This window comes from Suricata suricatta, chromosome 13 (assembly GCF_006229205.1).
Source record: "Suricata suricatta isolate VVHF042 chromosome 13, meerkat_22Aug2017_6uvM2_HiC, whole genome shotgun sequence".
Classification (NCBI taxonomy): domain Eukaryota; kingdom Metazoa; phylum Chordata; class Mammalia; order Carnivora; family Herpestidae; genus Suricata; species Suricata suricatta.
Genome location: NC_043712.1, coordinates 33,989,094 through 34,007,536, shown reverse-complemented (window position 1 = coordinate 34,007,536; position 18,443 = coordinate 33,989,094). Strand labels below are relative to the sequence as shown.

Sequence of the window (18,443 nt, the reverse complement as noted above, 5' to 3'; positions counted from 1 at the left end):
TTGTGCTTCCCGTGCATGCAGTCAAAGATGCAGCACAGGCTTTGGAAAGAGTGAACATGAACTAGGAGGCCGGGCGACTCTCCTGCCTCCAGCCTAGCTCTAGGACTCTCTTACCCCCACGCACCCCACAGCCCGGGCCGGGTGCGCCCAAGCTCTTGTTTTCCTGCCGTCTGGGCAGGCGCACAAGGAAGTGTATGAAGATTTTTTAACAAAGGTTTCGCATTAAGCTAGTCTTCCCCTCTGCTTTCTCGAAAGCTTACTGACCCGGTGGCCCGTGAGCGCGGCTCCCTCTTCCACAGGCCGCCGCTCCTCTGGGCGGCTCCACGCGTCAGGGCAGGTAGAGTCGCTGTGGGCAGGGAGAGGCATTGCTCGCCCAGCCCTGCCGGGGCAGGGGTTCCCAAAACTGGGTTAATTCTTTATAGAAATGTGAACACTGAGTTTATTTAAAAAAAATAATAAAAACTTAAAAATTAAAAAAAAGAAGAAATAATAGAAATCTCTTGCATACATTCCTACTTTCCCTCCGTGGTTAACACCGTGCAAGTCTATACTCACAGCCAGCACAGTACACTGGTAAAATCTACCACCTTATTCAGATCTCCTGTTTCACTTGTACTCATTTTTGTGTGTCTGTATGACATTCTATACGATTTTGTCAGCTGTGTAGGTTCGTGTATCCACTCCCACAGTCACGGCACCGCGAAGTTCTGACACAAGATCTTCATGTTACTCTTTTATGATCACACCTACCACCCTCCTGACTCCTCTTCCCTGTCCTTAACCTCTGACAACCATTCATCTGTCTTCCATTTCTAAAACTGTGTCACTTCAAAGATGTCATATAAATGGAATTATACAATACCTCATCTCTTGGGATTGGCTTTTTTCCACTCCACATAATTCCCTGGAGATTCATTCAAGTTGTGTGCATCAGTACTTGGTTCCTCTGCAAAGCTGAGAAGCATTTCACGGTGTGGCTGTGCCACTGCGTATGGCTGCAGAATCCTGACAAATGCATTCACGCATATAATCTCAAACCGAATCAAAAACAGAATATTCCCTCACGACGTTTCTGTCAATTTCTACCCCAAATCCCAAGAGGCAACCACTGCTGCGACTTTTCTACCATAGATGAGTTTTGTCTGTTCTAGAATTTCATATAAATGGGGACACACTGTATGTATTCTTTTGTGTAAAGGCTTTTTTCACTGAGTAGAACATTTTTAAGATTCATTCATTTTGTTGCATGTATCGGTAGCTTGTCCCTTTTTATTGCTGACTAGTTATTTCATTGTATATAATATATCACAGTTTTAAAAAATCAATTCTTTTATAGATGGAAACTGAACTGTTTCCAATTTGGGGCGATTATGAGTAATGCTGCTGTTAGTAGTTGTATGCAAGTGCTTTGTGGACATATGTTTTAATTTCTCTTGAGTAAATACCTGCAAATGGATTTGTTGGGTCTTTTTTTCCAAAGAAGTTGCACCATTTTACCCTCTCACCGAGAATGTACAAGAAATACTGTTTCTCTACAACTTCACTACCATTTATTGTTGTTGGTCTAATTCTCCCATTCTGGGGGGGAATGTAATGGCATCTCATTTTGGTTTTAATTTTCACTTCCCTCGTGACTAATGATGTTGAGCACTTTTTATGTACATATGCCATTCATAAATGTTTTAGGAGTGTGTTAACATCTATTTTTTAAATTGGGTTGTCTTTTTATTATTCAATTATAGGACTTTTTAATATAACCTTTGCCAGACATACGTTCTGTCTTTTCTCCCAGTCTGTAGCTTATCTTTCCATTTTTTAATGGTATCATTTGATGAGAAATTTTAAATTTTGATAAAGTCTAACTCAACTTATTTTTTAATTATTTGAGAGAGAGAGAGAGAGAGAGAGAGAGAGAGAGAATATGTGAGCAATGTGAGCATGAGTTGGGGGAGGGGGCAGAAGGGGAGAGAGAATCCTGCAGGCTCCACTCCCAGTGCAGAGCCAAATATGGACTCAATCCCACGACTCTGGGATCATGACCTGAGCCAAAACCAAGAATCAGATGCTCAAACAACTGAGCCACCCCTCACCTTTTTTAAATGATTGATTCCTTTCAACTGAGAAGCCTTTGGTAATTCTCATGTCATGAAGATAGTCCTCTATATTCTAAAATCTTTGTGGTTTTAACTTTTACATTTTGATCTATGATCCATCATGAATTAATTTTTGCTACAGTAAGAGGTAAAGGTTGAAATTAATTTTTTATGTGAATATTCAGTTATTCCAACACCATTTGTTGAAAAGAACCTCCTCTCCCCAGTTGGGTTTGTTTTGGTGCCTTTCTCAAAAACCAAATGACAACAGTGTGGGTCTGTTTCTGGGTGATTTATTCTGTTTCATGGATCGATCTGTTAATCCTTATGAGAGCAACACACTAGAGCTATGCTTCTGACACTTTTCCTTTCATGAAATGTGCTTCTGGTGTTAAGTCTGAGAACTCTTCACCTCACTCTGGATCCTGAAGACTTTCTCCTGTGTTTTTTCTAAAAGTTCTATAATTTTACTTTTTACACTTAGGTCTGTGATCCATTTTGATTTCATTTTTGATTAAAGAGTAAGGCTTAGTTTGAGGGGTTTTTTTTGGTTTTGTTTTGTTTTGCCTTTGGTTGTCCAATTGTTCTAGCACCGTCTGTGGTAAAAACTGTCCTTTCTCCATTGAATTGCTTTTGCACTTTTGACAAAAATCAGTTGGGCTTATTTTTGTCCTGGTGTGTGTGTGTATATATATATATTTTTTAAATGAATTCTTTTTTTTCTTAATGTTTTTATTTATTTTTGATACAGAGAGAGACAAAGCATGAGAGGGGGAGGGGCAGAGAGAGAAGGAGACACAGAACCGGAAGCAGGCTCCAGGCTCTGAGCTGGCTGTCAGTACAGAGCCCGACGCGGGGCTCGAACCCACGAACGTGAGATCTGACCTGAGCCGAAGTCGGAGGCTTAGTCGACGAGCCACCCAGGGGTCCCTATTTTTTTTTTTAATGTTTATTTATTTTTGAGAGAGTGAGAGATAGACAGAGAGAGAGGAGGGGCAGAGTAAGCAGAGGTAAGTTTCTATCATGCTCCCACCCCAATTTTTATTTTTGTCAACTTATGTAAATTTACTATATAAGCCCAGTTTCAAGGACCTTCCTTCTCCAATCAAGTTTCCTGTATCCCATATAGAAATTCCCATGTAGAAATTCTTAAAGTTCCACTGTGAATTAAAATATTAAATAATAAAAATCTCTTTTATTCCTCAGTTCATTTGTTTTGCCAATATAGCCCTTATGGAGTATGGGGGATACTGGGATGAGAAAAAAAATGATAGAAAATGGACAACCTGGGATAGAAAGAATTGAGCAATACTGCAGCTTACAGAGCTCAAGAGGAAAGGACATCTTTTATTTTTTTGAGAAAGGCAGAGAGAGAGAGAGAGAGAGAGAGAGAGAGAGAGCACGAGCTGAGGAGAGGGGCAGAGGGAGAGAGAGAAATCTTAAGCAGAACATTATGAAACATGAAGAAAGAACATTTTTAAGCCAGACTTGGTAAGACTTCCTATAACAGTGGTTCTTAAAATGCTGCTCTTGACCATCTACCTCAGAATCACCCGGGGCCTGTTCCTACCTTCCCTTGCATCTCTAGAATGATAATCTCTGGAGTGGAACCACTTATCTGCATGCTTACCAGGCTTCCTGGTGACTGCATGAAAAAGGCCCGCATTCCACACTTTGGTGCAGCATCCTCAATGAATGGCTCTCTTCAACTTTCAACCCTCTGGGTGATACGGCTCTACCTGTATCATCTTGAAGTCAGAAGACCTGGACCAGGTTGTATGAAATCTTAAGCAAGTCACTTAATACCCCGGGCTTCAGTTTCCTCATATATAAATTGGAGACCTCGATACTACCCCAAAGGACTGCTGTAACAATGAATAAGATTCAATGCACCTTGTGTTAGTAATCAGTGCTTTTCACCAACTATTCCCAGTTTCCCCTCCTGGGCACTCAATAGGATTGCACTGGTTCTCCCTATGGAAAAAAAATCAAGGAGTTTTTTTTTTGTTTTGTTTTTGAGAGAGAGAGGGAGAGAGAGAGAGAGAATGAATATCAGTGGGGGAGTGGGGCAGAGAGAGGAGAGAGAATCCCAAACAGGATCCACCTCAGCACAGAGCCTGAAATGGGGCTTGATCCCAGAACCCTGGGATCATGAGCTGAGCTGATATCAAGAGTTGGATGTTCAACTGACTGAGCCACCCATATGCCCCAATCAATGAGTTTTGAGTAGAAGAAGTGTGTGCTACTTCTCGACTATGCAAGATCAACGAGAGCTCTGTTTTTTTCTGGCATAGCAACTGGCAACATTTGCGATGATGGCTATTCTGGTAGGAGAAGCAGAGTCCCTGTGCTAACCCAAAATAGACTCGCATCATTTTTAAACATAATCCTTTGTTTTGGGTTAAGGCACTAAGAATTTGGGGACTGTTACTACAGTATAGCCTAGCCCTTTCTGACTGATAGAGCATGTGAAACTCTAAAGGACACTAGTATGAAGCCCCGGGACACCGTGAGATTGACCATTCCATGGTTTGTCTGCAGCGACTTTAGTGTACGTCCCCAAACTGAGCCAAAATCTAGTTCTTAGTTACTTCTTCGGTTGTCTCAGTTCTGCTCCCCTAGGGCTACTGGAGTTCTGGTCTCATACCTGTTGCATGTTTGGTACAGGCCTTGGATGCCAAACGTGGAAGCTTGTACTCTGTGTAGTGCAGGTTCCTCAGGAGGGGAGTGGCCTGATCAGGGCTGAATTTCAAGGAGATACATCCAGGAGAGGTATGTCAGGTAGAACGGTGAGGGCAGAAACTCACAGCTTTGCAAATATAAAATGACAGTTTCTTCCCCTCAGGATGATGTGAGGGTCTCCAGGGGATTTGGGGCAAAGGTGCCAGGCATAGAAACTACTGGAACTTCAGTTTGCTTAGGATTCCGAGAAGCCCACCCAACAGTGGAAAGCTAAGGGTCTTGTAGCAGGCTGTCAAGGGAAGGAAGATAAGCCAGCAGGCGATTTTCTACCTGCTAGCACTTGCCTTCCTTCACACCTGGCCATGTCCTCAATGCTAGAAATACTCCACGGGCTGAACCTAAAACAAGGCTGACAATTCTACCCTCAGAACCCCTTTGAACTCAAAGAGGATTTCCTTTTATTCAACTGTCACATTCCCTGTTGTTCCATTTGGCTTTATTTACTGTATCTTTACACTAATCCACAGGGATCCTTGCAGCAATAGGGATTTCTATAACCAGGTAAACAGGGATCCTTGCAGCAATAGGGATTTCTATAACCAGGTAACACTTAAAAAAAAAGTATTCAAGTTTTGCCCTTCCTTTTTGCCACTGGGGTCTCTGAGCTACAAAATTAAAAGTAACAGGTGTCCCCCAGGGCTCGTGCACCTGGAGTGTGAGCCTGGGAGGAGCTGGGGAAACAACAGCGGGCACTTGTTTGGGATAGGAGGGAGCAGGTCCTCAAGCTGTTTCCCTTTGTGTGTGTGTTCCCAAGAGGGTGAGAACTTAGGGCTTCTGTGTGGCAGCCTCCTAACCCTCCAGGCCACCTGGTGTCCCCTGCCTCAGTGGGTGGGGCAGACGCCAACCTCTTGGGAGGTGAGTCCCTTGGTTCTCAACAAGCAAGCTCTACTGCTTCCCAGCCCTATGACTTGAGCAAATACTTTAACCTCTCTGAGCCTAGTTCGTCATCTGTACACAGGCTAATGATGGCCGGCCTGCTATACCTAATGAGGATTTTGAGAATTTCCAAAGACAAATAATCATTTATTCAACAAATATTCAAACTGTTTACTATTGTGCTAGACACTGCTCTAAGTACTAACAAGCAGTAAACAAGACAGAGTCCCTACCTTTAGAGACAGTCAATACATTTTAAAAAAATAACAACCCTGGGGAGGCTGGGTGGCTCTGCTCTCAGCTCAGAGCCTGCCTTGGATCCTCTGTGTCCCCCACCCCCTCTGCCCTTCCCTGGCTTGCGCTCTCTGTCCCTCTCAAAATAAATAAACAAACTTTAAAAATAACAATAACATAAATGCTACGAGCAGAAATAAGGCAGGCTCAGGGGTGGACGTGTGCCATTTTAGCTAGCATTGTCAAGGAAGGTCTCTGAGGAGGTGACATTTGAACAGAAACCAGAATGACATTTAAAGAAGACATTTAAAGATCTCTAGTGAGATCACTAGAGAAAGAGAGAGAGAAGTCTGATGACCAAGTCCTCGTCAGCCTAACATCTAAAGGGCATGAAATGGAATACGACTCAGCAAAGGAGAAATCGGGGGTGAATACTGGCCAGTGTCCTATGCGTCATGATGGGCAGGCAATGTGGGGTCAGGACTGAAACCTCTAGTGACATCTATATATTTCACTCAGGCGCCCTGAGAGGATTTGTGGGGTGGGTGGGAGGGACACAAGGCAGTGCCGAGTCCCAGCCCAATGACTGCCCGTGTGAAAAGTCAGACGATGTGCACAGATGTAGAGTGGCCAAGCGACACAGTGCCCGATTACCTACCATGAGGAAAGTCACTGTGATGAATTAGACACATTCTCGGCCCTTGAGGGGCTTCTCTTTTTCTAAATAATAGGCTTTTCTTTATTGTGTACCTCTCCTGAGAAAGACCCATAAGGGCAGAAACTTTGTATCATTGCTTTGTATTATGCCTGGAACTCTGCCTCACCAGTCATAGGTGCTCAATAAACATTGCCAAATAAATGAATATTCACCATCATCAGTATCTGGTGTATTAGAATAGCTGAGACGATTAGCCACAGAGTTCTTCTGTCGCATAGATCCCTGTGGAATAAAAAACTAAGTAAATAAAACCCAAGTATGTAGTCCACACTTACCATGTATAAGACTGTGTGGTGAGCACTGTGAGCAAATCAGGAATAAGATAAAGCTCCTATCCTCAAGTCTGGGAGGAGACAAAGATATCTCTACCCAAAAAAACACGCCCCAAAAAACAGAAAACCACAGTATATGTGAAAAAGTACTCAGCTGCCATAAGAGGGAAAGCCTTTGTTTAAAGACTATACATGTGACTTCCAGCTAGGGAAATCAGCCAATAATAGAAGGTTACAAAAACAGCAACAGCTACCATTTATTAAGCACAAATATCTGAAGGATACCACATTAAGCATTTTTCATGCATTATTTCATTTTATTCCCTCAATATCCCTTCCAAGCTCCACAACTCAGAACGCTGTTCCTGGGACCTGGGAGCCCGTTAGAAATGCCAACCCTTGGGTGGCTTAGTCAGCTGAGCATCTGAGTCTTGGTTTTGGTTCAGGTCATGGTCTCGCAGTTTCAGGAGTTCGAGTCCTATATCAGGCTGTGTGCAGGAATTCTCTGTCTTCCTTTCTCTCTTCCCCTCCCCCACTTGAGCTGTTTCCATCTCTCTCAAAATAAGTTAAAAAAGACTTTAAAAAAGAATAATTTAAAAAATGCCAAATCCTGGGTTCTGTCCCATACCCACTGGATCAGAATTGGCATTTTAACAAGATCACCAGGGCACTCATGTGCATTTATGTTTGAGAAGCACTGACCTAAATAAAGTATTACTGTCTTCATTTTACAAATGAAGAACTAAGTCTGGGAGAAACTAGTGTGACAAATGACTTACCCCAAGTCACTTTGCTAGAGCACAGCAGAATCTCCTGGTGAACTAGGTCTGACCCCAAACACTAGGTTGTTTTTTTTTTAATTTTTTATGTTTTATTTATTTTGAGAGACAGAGAGAGACAGCGTGAGCAGGGGAGGGTCAGAGAGAGAGGGAGACACAGAATCTGAAGCAGGCTCCAGGCTCTAAGCTAGCTGTCAGCACAGAGCCCGACGTGGGACTGAGATCACAACCTGAGCCGAAGTCAAATGCTTTACCGACTGAGCCACCCAGGCGCCCCAAGACTAGGTTTTTAACCACCACTAAGCCCAGCTCCATGGAAGAGAGGGCACTGAGCTGCACTCTAAGATACGGGTAGGGTGGGGCACCCAGAGAATGCAGAAAAGGGGATTGCAGGCGGAGGAGTCAGTCAGCCAAGATGCAGGGTAAGAAACTTCTAGGCAGGCTGAGGACACAGGAAGCAGCTCAGTTTGGCTACAGCTCCAGGAGCCTGAGAGGAAGAAAGGCCAACAGATCGGTTCCCAGAGCTTCCATTAACTTGGGAAGCAGTGGAGGAACTGCACTGAGTTCCAGCACTAAAGGACCAACCCCATAATGAGAGGTCTCAAACAAAAGGAACTCAAAAAGCTTCTAGTTTGGGTTCTGCGGCTCCCTCACCAGGTAATCTTGAGGGCAGGGGGCTTCACAACTCAGCTTCGTATATTAGGCAAACAGCTCTCACGTTCTTCATTGGTTACTGAAGAAAATGCACTTACTTCCTACCTAGCAGAGGTCGTATCAGTATCAAAGTGGCAAGAATTTTGGTTTTAATTTAAAAAATGGGGTGGGGGGAGGATCTAGAATAGCTCAGAACTCTATTTAGGATCAACAAAGGTGGAAAAAAGATGTATCCTCCCACATTACTTCGCATACCCGTGAAACTACAAACTGTATTAAGCAGTTGTAACAGATTAATGATTTTAGGTCTTTCTTCAAATCAAAGTAAATTTTTCTAGAGTTTTGTAGATTTTAGTTGGAAAGTACACAGAATAAAATACTGTACACCAAGAAAGAGCCCTACGTATATACCTACACACATACTATTGGAAATGAGACAAAACTTAAAACTTTGAAGATGACAAATATCTCAGCTGGGCTTTTCATCATTTCTTCAAACCTCAGCTCTCTTCAGCAGCCTGAAAAATAACCAGCTGTTTCTTATTTCAGCTTTGAAATTTGATGGCACAGACCAGAACGCTGTGTTCTGATGCACCTTTGGTGCTCAGCGTGGCTGGGAGCCCTGAGGGCCCCCTCTCCCTCCTTCAACGCGCTGCCCAGTCAAGGGGGTTCACCTACAGGGTGCACGGGGTTGGGAATCCCAAAACCCAGGCTTTAGTCCTGATTCTAATCCACTGAGTGACCTTGAGGGGGCAGGGAAAGGTGTGTTGAGGATTTACTAAATACCAGGTGCTTTTTATATGTCATCTCAAGGAGCAATTAACACAACTTAAGAGGCAGTGGCCTTTGTATCCCCAATTCCAGGAATAAAGTGCTTCTGCTCCTTATTTAGTTAGTAAGCAGGACAGCTGTGGTTCCTAACCTGGACTGAGTCCAAAGCCTCTGCTCTTTCCACTACAACAGCCTGCTTCCTGTTCCCTTCCTGAGGTTCAGGGGTTCCTAACTTGTGAAATCATGGCAGAGGACCTTCTAACCTCACTTTGCAGACACATAAACTCACAGATCATGAAATAGGAATTAATTAAATACTACAATTATTAGGCAGTGTTAGAGCGCCGGGCCTCCGGCAGGCATGGTGTGCAGAGGGAACACCTGACCAGCTCCTTTCTCACCACCTCCTGCCTCCCACTCAACCACACGCTCGCTCCCAGCCATGTCCCCTTAATCAATCTCAGCTTAAGGCAATTCCACACCAAGTGATTGTTACTTTACCCCAGAAACTACACATTCAATGGAGTCAGACCATCCTGTGTCTCAGCTTCCTTATCTATAAAAATGGGGATAATACTACTCTCGGGAGTTGTTGTGAGGATGAAATGAGAGAATGGATGGAAATCACTTAACATCGTGCCAGACCCATAGCAGACACACAACAAATGGTGATGAATTCCTTCTCTCCTAGGACCCTTTTTTTCCCCCTAAATGCCTTTCTTTCATTGTAATGCATTTGAACAAACCCTCCAACATCTTAGAAACAAAAATTTATTATAGGCAATAAGTTAGGGTTTTCTCTAGTGAGGTCGTGAACAAAAAGACCATAGAGGGAGGGGAGCTCCCTGGCCAACAATGCAGACACTGACACCAGGCCAAACAGTGGGTGTGTTCTTTATTGTAACGGAGCCAACAAGTTTTGTAGCTGCTGACAGTCCAATGACAAAGAGAGTGAGTTTTCTTTTCAGAACAGTCATTGGCAGCAACAGAAATTCACCCATGTGGGTACTGCTCCCAAGTTCTGAATATCTGTTCTAGTGCGTCTTCTGATTGCAGCAAGTGCAAACAAGGTGGTGGGGTGGAGGGGGAGTATCATAAAGACTCTGTGGACTATTAAGGATAAGGGGTCTTATAGAAGAGGACCACAGTAGGGCTGGGTCTCCCCGAATCTGGAATGAAGGGTCTGGATCAGCAGCTAGCCTGCAGGTCTTCGCTCATCACTTGGCTCAGCCACTCCCCGATGGCTGGCTCCATTCTCCTTCCACCTGAAGTCTCCACATACCTCTCCACCTCTGTGCTTCTGCTTCCTCCTAGCACCACCTAACATCCAGGACTCCGCAAAGGCCTGACTCCACCTCATGGCTTCTCTCTACATACATACCATTTCAGCTGCCATTTCTGTAGCTAAGTGCTCTTCTATAATCCCCGGTTCAAATTTCTAAGAACATGCCTCTCTTTTTCCACTAGGTCATGTCATTGCACAGGTCCTTGGTGAGCCTAAGAATTGGCTGCTTTTAGGTCTGACATCCAGCTCTGGCCTGGTAAGTTCTGTCTAGAGAGTAGGGATAGAGCAAGATTTTAAGGTAGAAAACATGGTTATGTGGGGCTGATGTGAACAGAAGTTGTGGATGTAGAAGTTTCTCCTAGAAAGGGCCATGGAATAGCAAAAGCCACAGCTGACCTGCTAATTACATCTCCACGTATTAGACGGGCTCACACTAGGTCTCCCTCATCTCTGCTGCTGCTCAGCCAACAATGCTGAAGCACCCACTGGCACTAGTTGGTGGGTAAAGAAATGGTCTGACCAGACTCCTCCTTCCCTGTCAGTGGGCTCATGAGGAGGAGATGGACTCCCCCTTTTCCTTGTACAACTGAGCTAATTCCAATCACATCCTCTCCTTTCTGCATGTCACTCTTCCAAGCCACTACTTGGCACAGTGGACTGTGGTGGCTGTAACTTTTGTCTGCCCAGCGCACCTTCCCTCTTCTGTTTCCTCAGAGGAACTCCACACCTTCCCCCTCCATTTAGTCCAGGAAGAGGTGGGGCTCTCATTCATAGTACCTCCACCCCTCCACCTCATACTTGACCCAAAGTAGAATCAGAAGATCCCATCCCTCCTGCCAGGGTTGGGGACAACTCAGAAGAGTTCATCTGAGGAATGAAGCTGAATTAAGACAAGCAAGGCTGACTGAGAGAGATGGAATGGAGATAGTCCTAAAAAGATTTTTTTGAACTCCTGGTTCCAGCTATGTAGTTTTATAAGCAAACAGATTTTCTTTTTAGAGTTTAGGGAGTTTAGAGTCCTGACAAAATCGTATTGTTTTCTCAAGTAAATTCTTTGCTATCTCACCTTTTTCCTCCCTCAATACATTTGTTCCATCTGGGAGTCCTTATATGACTCTAATTAAAGCTGACACGCTGTGTTATGACTAGTCTACCACTAAGCAGGATGGGGATAAACAAGAGATCAAGTGGTCTAAGGTCCCCATGCCATCCAAAAGAAGTGTAGGGATATTTATCACCTCCATAATTTATCAACTCTGGTTAAATTAAAGTTTCAAGGGTAACCATTCAAGAAGAGCAAGTGTATCCTATCCAAACAAGAAAGAAAAAGAGCAAGTGACTAAAAATATCCCAAAGGAGGGAAGAAAGAGCTAAAACAAAATGGAGTACTTGCAGGACAAATACATTAAAAGCATAAAATATGAAGACACACTTAAACCTAAATACATCAGTGGTTACATTAAACAAATATAGACTAAATTTTCCAAAGAGACAAAAACAGGTAATAAAAAAACAAAACCCACATGCTGCTTATTAAAGACACATCTAAAACACACAGAATAGAAAGTATGAAACAAAGGGGTAGAAAAAGATACACCTTGCGTAGACTAACTAAAAACAGATGGTGTAGCTACACTGGTATCAGATAAAATAGTTTAAGGCCTCCCTTCCTCCAAACAAACAAAACCCCACCATTCTTTTACTAGAGATAAAAACGACAACATCATGTGGTGCCTGGGTGGCTCATATGCTCAGTTAACCGTCTGACTTTGGCTCAGGTCATGATCTCGTGGTCTGTGGGTCTGAGCCCTAAATCGGGCTCTGTGCTGACAGCTCAGAGCCTGGAGCCTGCTTCAGATTCTGTGTCTCCCTCTCTCTGTGCCTCCCCTGCTCATGCTGTGTGTGTGTGTGTGTCTCTCTCTCTCAAAAATAAACAAACATTAAAAAAAAATGGGGGCAACCTCATAATGATAAAAGGTTAATTCACCAGGAAGATATAACTTCATGTTTGTGTACACTTGATAATAGAGTTCAAAGATAAAAAGCAAAAAATTAAAAGGTGAAATAGACAAATTCATAAATTCATAATTATAGTTGGATATTTTAACACATTTCTGTTAGGCAAAAATAAACCAGTAAGGATAAAGATTGGAATATAGTGAATAAATCTGACCTAGTGGAATACACAACACTGAATCCAGTAACCGCAGAAGTCATATTACCTTCAGGCACACATGTGACATTTGTAAAAACAGACCATAAACAGAGCCCTAACAAAAATTTCAAAGGATTAAAATTATACAGAACAAGCTCACTGACCATTATCAATTAAAAAAGATAACTAGAAAATTCTCATATGTTTGAAAATTAAGAAACACATTTCTTTTTTTTTTTTTTTTTGATAGAGAGAAAGAGACAGAGCATGAGAGGGGGAGGGACGAGAGAGAAGGAGACACAGAACTGGAAGCAGGCTCCAGGCTCTGAGCTAGCTGTCAGCACAGAGCCTGATGCAGGGCTCGAACCCATGAACGTGAGATCTGACCTGAGCCGAAGTCGGGGGCTTAATCGACTGAGCCACCCAGGCGCCCCAAGAAACACATTTCTAAAACACCTATGAGTCAAAGGGGAAATCACAACAGAAATTAGAAAATATTTGGAAATAAATGACTAAAATACCACAATATCAAAACTTCTAAGCACCTACTAAGTACTATTTGGAGGAAAATGTGCAGTCTTAAATGGAAAGAATAAAAAGGAGAAAAAAATGAATGAACTTTTCAAGAAGTTTGGAGGAAAAAAGAATAATTCCAAAGGAAGTAGAATGAAAAAATAAAATCGCAAAACTTAATGAAAGAGAAAACCAACTTACTATGGAGAATATCAGTGAAGACAAAATTGGTTCTTTGAAAGGAACTTTGAAACTAAGGAAGAATTAAAGGGAGAAAATGTAAAAATGAAACTGAAATAACAAGGGGTACATCTCTACCGACACTGAAGACATTAAAATAATGTGGAAATATATTTTTATTAAATTTTTTTTAATATTTATTCATTTTTGAGAGACAGAGTGTGGGTGGAGGAGGGGCACAGAGAGAGAGAGAGACAGAGAATCTGAAGCAGGCCCCAGGTCCGAGCTGTCAGCACAGAGCCCGACACAGGGCTCAAACCCACGGACCGCGAGATCATGGCCTGAGCCAAAGTCAGTTGCTTAACTGACTAAACTACCCAGGCACCCCCAAATAACAAGTTAATATTAACAATTTATATAAATAAATTTGAAACTGTAATAGGAACCAATTCCTGGAAAAATATCACTTCATAAAACTAAAGAAGAAAAATTTTAAATTATGTTAGAATCATTAAAAACATTGAATCTGGGGGCTCTTAGGTGGTTCAGTCGGTTAAGCTTCAGACTTTGGCTCAGGTTACGATCTTGCGGTTCTTGAGTTTGAGCCCTGTGTAAAGCTCTATGCTGACAGATTTGAGCCTGGAGCCTGCTTCAGATTCTGTGTCTCTCTCTATCTGCCCCTTCCCTGCTCATGCTATGTCTTTCCCTCTATCAAATATAAACAAACATTTAAAAGAAAAAATACAAGGGCACCTGTGTGTCTCAGTTGGTTGAGCGCCTGATTTTGGCTCAGGTTATGAGCTTCCGTGATTCGTGGGTTCTGGCCTGTAGGGCTTAATGCTGACAGTGCCAGAGCCTGCTTGGGATTCTCCATCTCCCTCTCTCTGCCCCTCCCCTGCTGGCAAGCTCACTCTTTCAAAATAAATAAACATTAACATTTTTTGGAAAAAAAAAAGCTTTTAAAAAAAACCCCACAAAACTGACCAGGGACCACTAACCAAAGTATAAAAAGAACTCAAAAATTAATAAGATAAACTGAAAAGTAGACAAAAAGCTTGAATTAGGCTGTTCACAAAAGCGGCTACCCAATTAATCAATAAAAAAGTGCTCAACGTTAGTTGTAACCAAGGAAATGAAAATAAAACCGCACAGGATATCACTCTAGACCCATGAGATTAGTTTAAAGTTTTTAAACAAACAATACTGAATATCTGCAAGGATGTAAAGTAACTGGAACTCTGACATGCTGTGGGTAGGAGAGTAAATTGCTACTATCACTTAGGAAACTGGCATTATCTAGGGAAGCAATTTCACTTTGACATATACAACCTAACGGAGCTTCACAAACACAACTGCAAATGTCTAAGCATGTGCTTGGTGGCACCGTTCTTAGCATCCAGAAGCTATACGCAGCACAAGTATTGGCAAACTACATGACACATACATACACTGTGACACAGATCATGAAACACACTGCTGGCAACCTCATGGATGTAACACACAAACAAGGCAAAAGAAGCAAACAAAACGCACACTGCAGTAGGATTCTCTGTATGAAATTTAAAAACTAGTAAAATTGAACTATACTGTTCAGATATAGGTGACAAAACTACAAAGAAAAACAAGGAGATGATTATCACGTAAGTCAAGATAGTGGTTTCTTCTGGGAAGGAGGTTATGATTTGGAAGGTGGGCCACTCAGTATTGGCCACGTTCCACTTCTTGACACGGGCGGTGGTTCCCTATTGACTTCCCTTATACACATTTGAGGGGTTTCCTTGCATACATTCTTGTTATATCTCATACTTTTAAAGTTTAAAATAAAGACGATGAAATAAACATTCCAATTATTGTTTGATTCTTAGTAAAGTTGAGGGAACTTCATTTTTAAATTAAAACCTTGCCCCCAAATCCCTAACAGGGTACATGCCACTTAAAATTTGCAATAATGCCTACTTTTCTCCACTACAGGTGGAGAAACAGTCTCCTGGGAAACAGACCATGCTTTGCCCAGAGTTACCAGAGGACCCGTCTTACGTATGAAAAGTTGAGGCACACAAAGTTCTGGGGTAGCCACCTGCCATTCCTGAGACTCCTTGGTAGGCAGAATCCTGGAGAGGATATAGAATCAATTTGCCAAAAAGCCCTGGGTTAGTGTAAGGAAGGGACTGGATCTCCAAACCTCGACAAAAGGTTTGAAAAACAGGAAAATCTCTTAGGTGGTCTGGGATGACTGTGACCAAGGCAGCTAGCACAAAAGGGTCCCATATGCCCCCAAAGGAAACTCACGAGAGGACTGGGGGACCCAGTCTGGTGACATGCTCAACACACTGCCCAGAGTGAGGTGCTTTAGGAGAATAGCTAAGCATGTGAGCACAAACTAAAAAAAGCTCTAACCTTGGAATCCAAGCATGGGATCAAGCTGGCGGGAACCTGGTCCATTAAGGGCGTTGAGCAGCAGTGACCACACATCCTTGGACTGTGCAGGACAGCTCTTCAATAGTGATACCAAATAGCTGTGTCAGAAATAACAATGTGGGTGGACTGCTCAGACTCTGCAGTTCTCTCTCCTCTGGGGAGCGGAAGACTGACTTCTTTGGATTGTCTAAGCCCCCAGGGAGCTTGAAAGTAGGAGAATTTGGAATTCTCACTAATGAGGGCATGAAAGGACTCGGGAGATGACTTGGAAAAATAAACTTTTGTGTATTAGAACCCAACAGGTGAAACAAGACGCAGAGACTAAACACTGAAACAAATTCTTAATTAAATGTCTCTATTATCTACCTTTATACATGCAATACCATGTGTATAAGCAGGAAACTAATATATCACTCGCTGAGCTAACAGAAAGAGGGAAATGAGAGAAATGAGCAGGCATTTCACACAAAGCCCATGACAGGTGACTTAAGAGAGGGTTCATTCATAAAGACCAATGGAAAGAACAAGGGCTTCTTGTACCCTGTACTATTACAGTGTGGCTGAGGCACACAAAAGGACCTGGTTTCTTTAACATCTTCCTTGAAGAACATCTTACTATATGATGTCTTCTTGGTTGCCAGGACACTCCCTCCCACCTGAGAGCTCTCTCACTGGCTCCTAATCTACACTTTTATCAGAGCCCCACAGACCTCCCTGCCCCTTGCATGTGGGAATGCCCTCAGACTATCTTCCCAAAGATTCCGAGTTTCCTAAACTGGGGTCTATCTTTGTTTTTATTTCTGTTTCTGCTTATTCCCATTCTTCTTGGGCCTGGCACCAACACATATTTGTTAAAGGAAAGAATAAAGGAGGAGGGATTGTATGAACACACTGCAACTGAAAAAAAAATTGAGGGCCACCACCAGAGAACAGACACCCACAGTGAACTGGGGACTGCTTGACCACGTTTTACTTAACAGCTACTTCTTGTGCTATCACAAAAACAATTCTGATAACCATGGAAACCAAAATGAAGGCACTGTGGCGAGGGTGGCTCTTTTCAGAAATAATACACAATAAAAGGCCTGAAACCAGAAAGACCAAGAAATCCAAGTGCTCCAGGCCAGAAGGAAATCCTTTCCTAAAAGCCCTGACAAAGCAGCATTTTCTCCAGTTTCCAGAGGCTTCAAGAAAGGCTCAGGGACGCCTTGACAGATCATGAAACAATATTCAGACCTCTCTCTGTGCTTCTGTCCCTTGGGGCCAGCTACTAAGGCGAAAGCTCGAGGGGAGACAGAACTTGTTATCATAAAATGTATCGAGAACCAGCAGTGGGAGATAAATATATTTCATCTCTAGCTCCTAGTAGGTGCACAAGCACACAGTAGGTGGCCCCATAAATACTTGCTGAACACATGAAGAATCAGGTTAGGATCAAGGGAAATCGCAGTGTCTGGTTACCAGTATGTGTTCTTTCTACCACCTCAGGCCAACAACCTGTTGAGTGCTGAGACCTGAAGTCCTGTCCTCATGCTGGGTCCAGTTTCCCCATGTGCAAGAGGAGACAGCTGGGTTAGATGGTTTCCCAGGCATCGTCCTACTCCAACAGTCAATCACCGTACTGTGCTTTTTTTGGTGGCAGCACATGCCTGGCACTTTTCTTTCCCCTCAGAGGGAATCTGATACCCATCTGCTCCAGTACATTAATGTTCCCATCCTGCCTGACTCATTTGGTAGGAACAACAGGTTCACATGCCAGTTGTGAATGAGAAGGCAAAGGGGGCCCAGAAAGAGAAAACGGGAAAAGATCCCACTTGCCCTCTTTCTTCGGAAACCAAAGCAGCACTCTTTTTAGGACTAACTATATAGAAACTGAAGTGCGATTATTCTAAACACCCCTCATGTGAAGCCCTCTCTAGCTTACTAAATTAACTGAATAATATTTATATGAATAGCACTATTTATTGACCACTTTTGTGCCGGCCACTGTGCTAAGCCCTTTACACTGAATCTCACAGCAACTTCCTGAACTAAGTACTATTATCATCTACTTTTAACAGATGAAGGTTCTGTCTGGCTCAAGGTCAACAGATGGTAACCAGCAGAACGAGGACTTGACCCAACGTCTAACTTTGGATCCAGAGTTCGGCTCCTCACATGGCTTTCCCACCTGTGCTCCGCCGTAGTCCTATGAGGGAGGCAGGGCAGCTGTTGACCACCTTTACTTGAAAGATTATATAGACTCTCCGAGCGGTTTGCGATTTGCACAAAATACAGAGGACACTGGGACTGGGTGCCCGGCCCAGACGCCCCAGCGTTCCTGGGAGAGGGCGCTTCCCATCCCAGGAGTCCGCTTCTTCCTCTTGGACTTCGCTTGAACACTTGGAAAACCTCAAGCCTGAAGAGGAGATCCGCCTTCCCGGCCGGGTCGGTTTACAGGGGGAAAACGAAGCCCGGCGCTGCAGCCTCCAGGTGCCAGCGGAGTGAGGGAGCGCGGGGCCGCGCGCGGCCCGAGGGCACCCTCTCCCGGTCCCGCCAGGGCCAGGTGCTCAGCCTCTGCCAGCACCGAGAGGCGCCGCCAGGCGCCCGGGCCGCCCCCTGCTCCGGGCCCCGGGCATCCCGGGGACGCGCGCGGAATAACTTCGCCCTCAGCCTCCGCGAGCCGGCCTCCTCTTACCTCGCCGGGAGCTCTCCGAAGCGCTCGCCCACCGCAGTCCGGGCCGCGGGGGCCGAGCCGGAGCCGAGCCGCAGCC

The 18,443-nt window shown here is 43.8% G+C and overlaps 1 protein-coding gene across 2 annotated transcripts in view; it reads right to left on the bottom strand.

Annotated features, from left to right (window-relative positions):
• The window catches only part of FBXO10 (F-box protein 10), a 50,797-nt gene extending 32,360 nt beyond the window's left edge, over positions 1–18,437 (bottom strand). The window contains exon 1 of one of the 2 annotated variants that reach the window (XM_029920852.1): positions 18,368–18,437. Coding sequence is in view for 1 of the 2 variants with exons in the window: in XM_029920850.1 (XP_029776710.1) it covers positions 863–916 (54 nt within the window). In the remaining variant the exon portion in view is untranslated. Of the gene's footprint in view, positions 1–862; positions 945–18,367 lie in introns of those variants that run through there. The other variant, XM_029920850.1, reaches the window with a different exon arrangement.
• Positions 18,438–18,443: the final 6 nt, after the last annotated feature.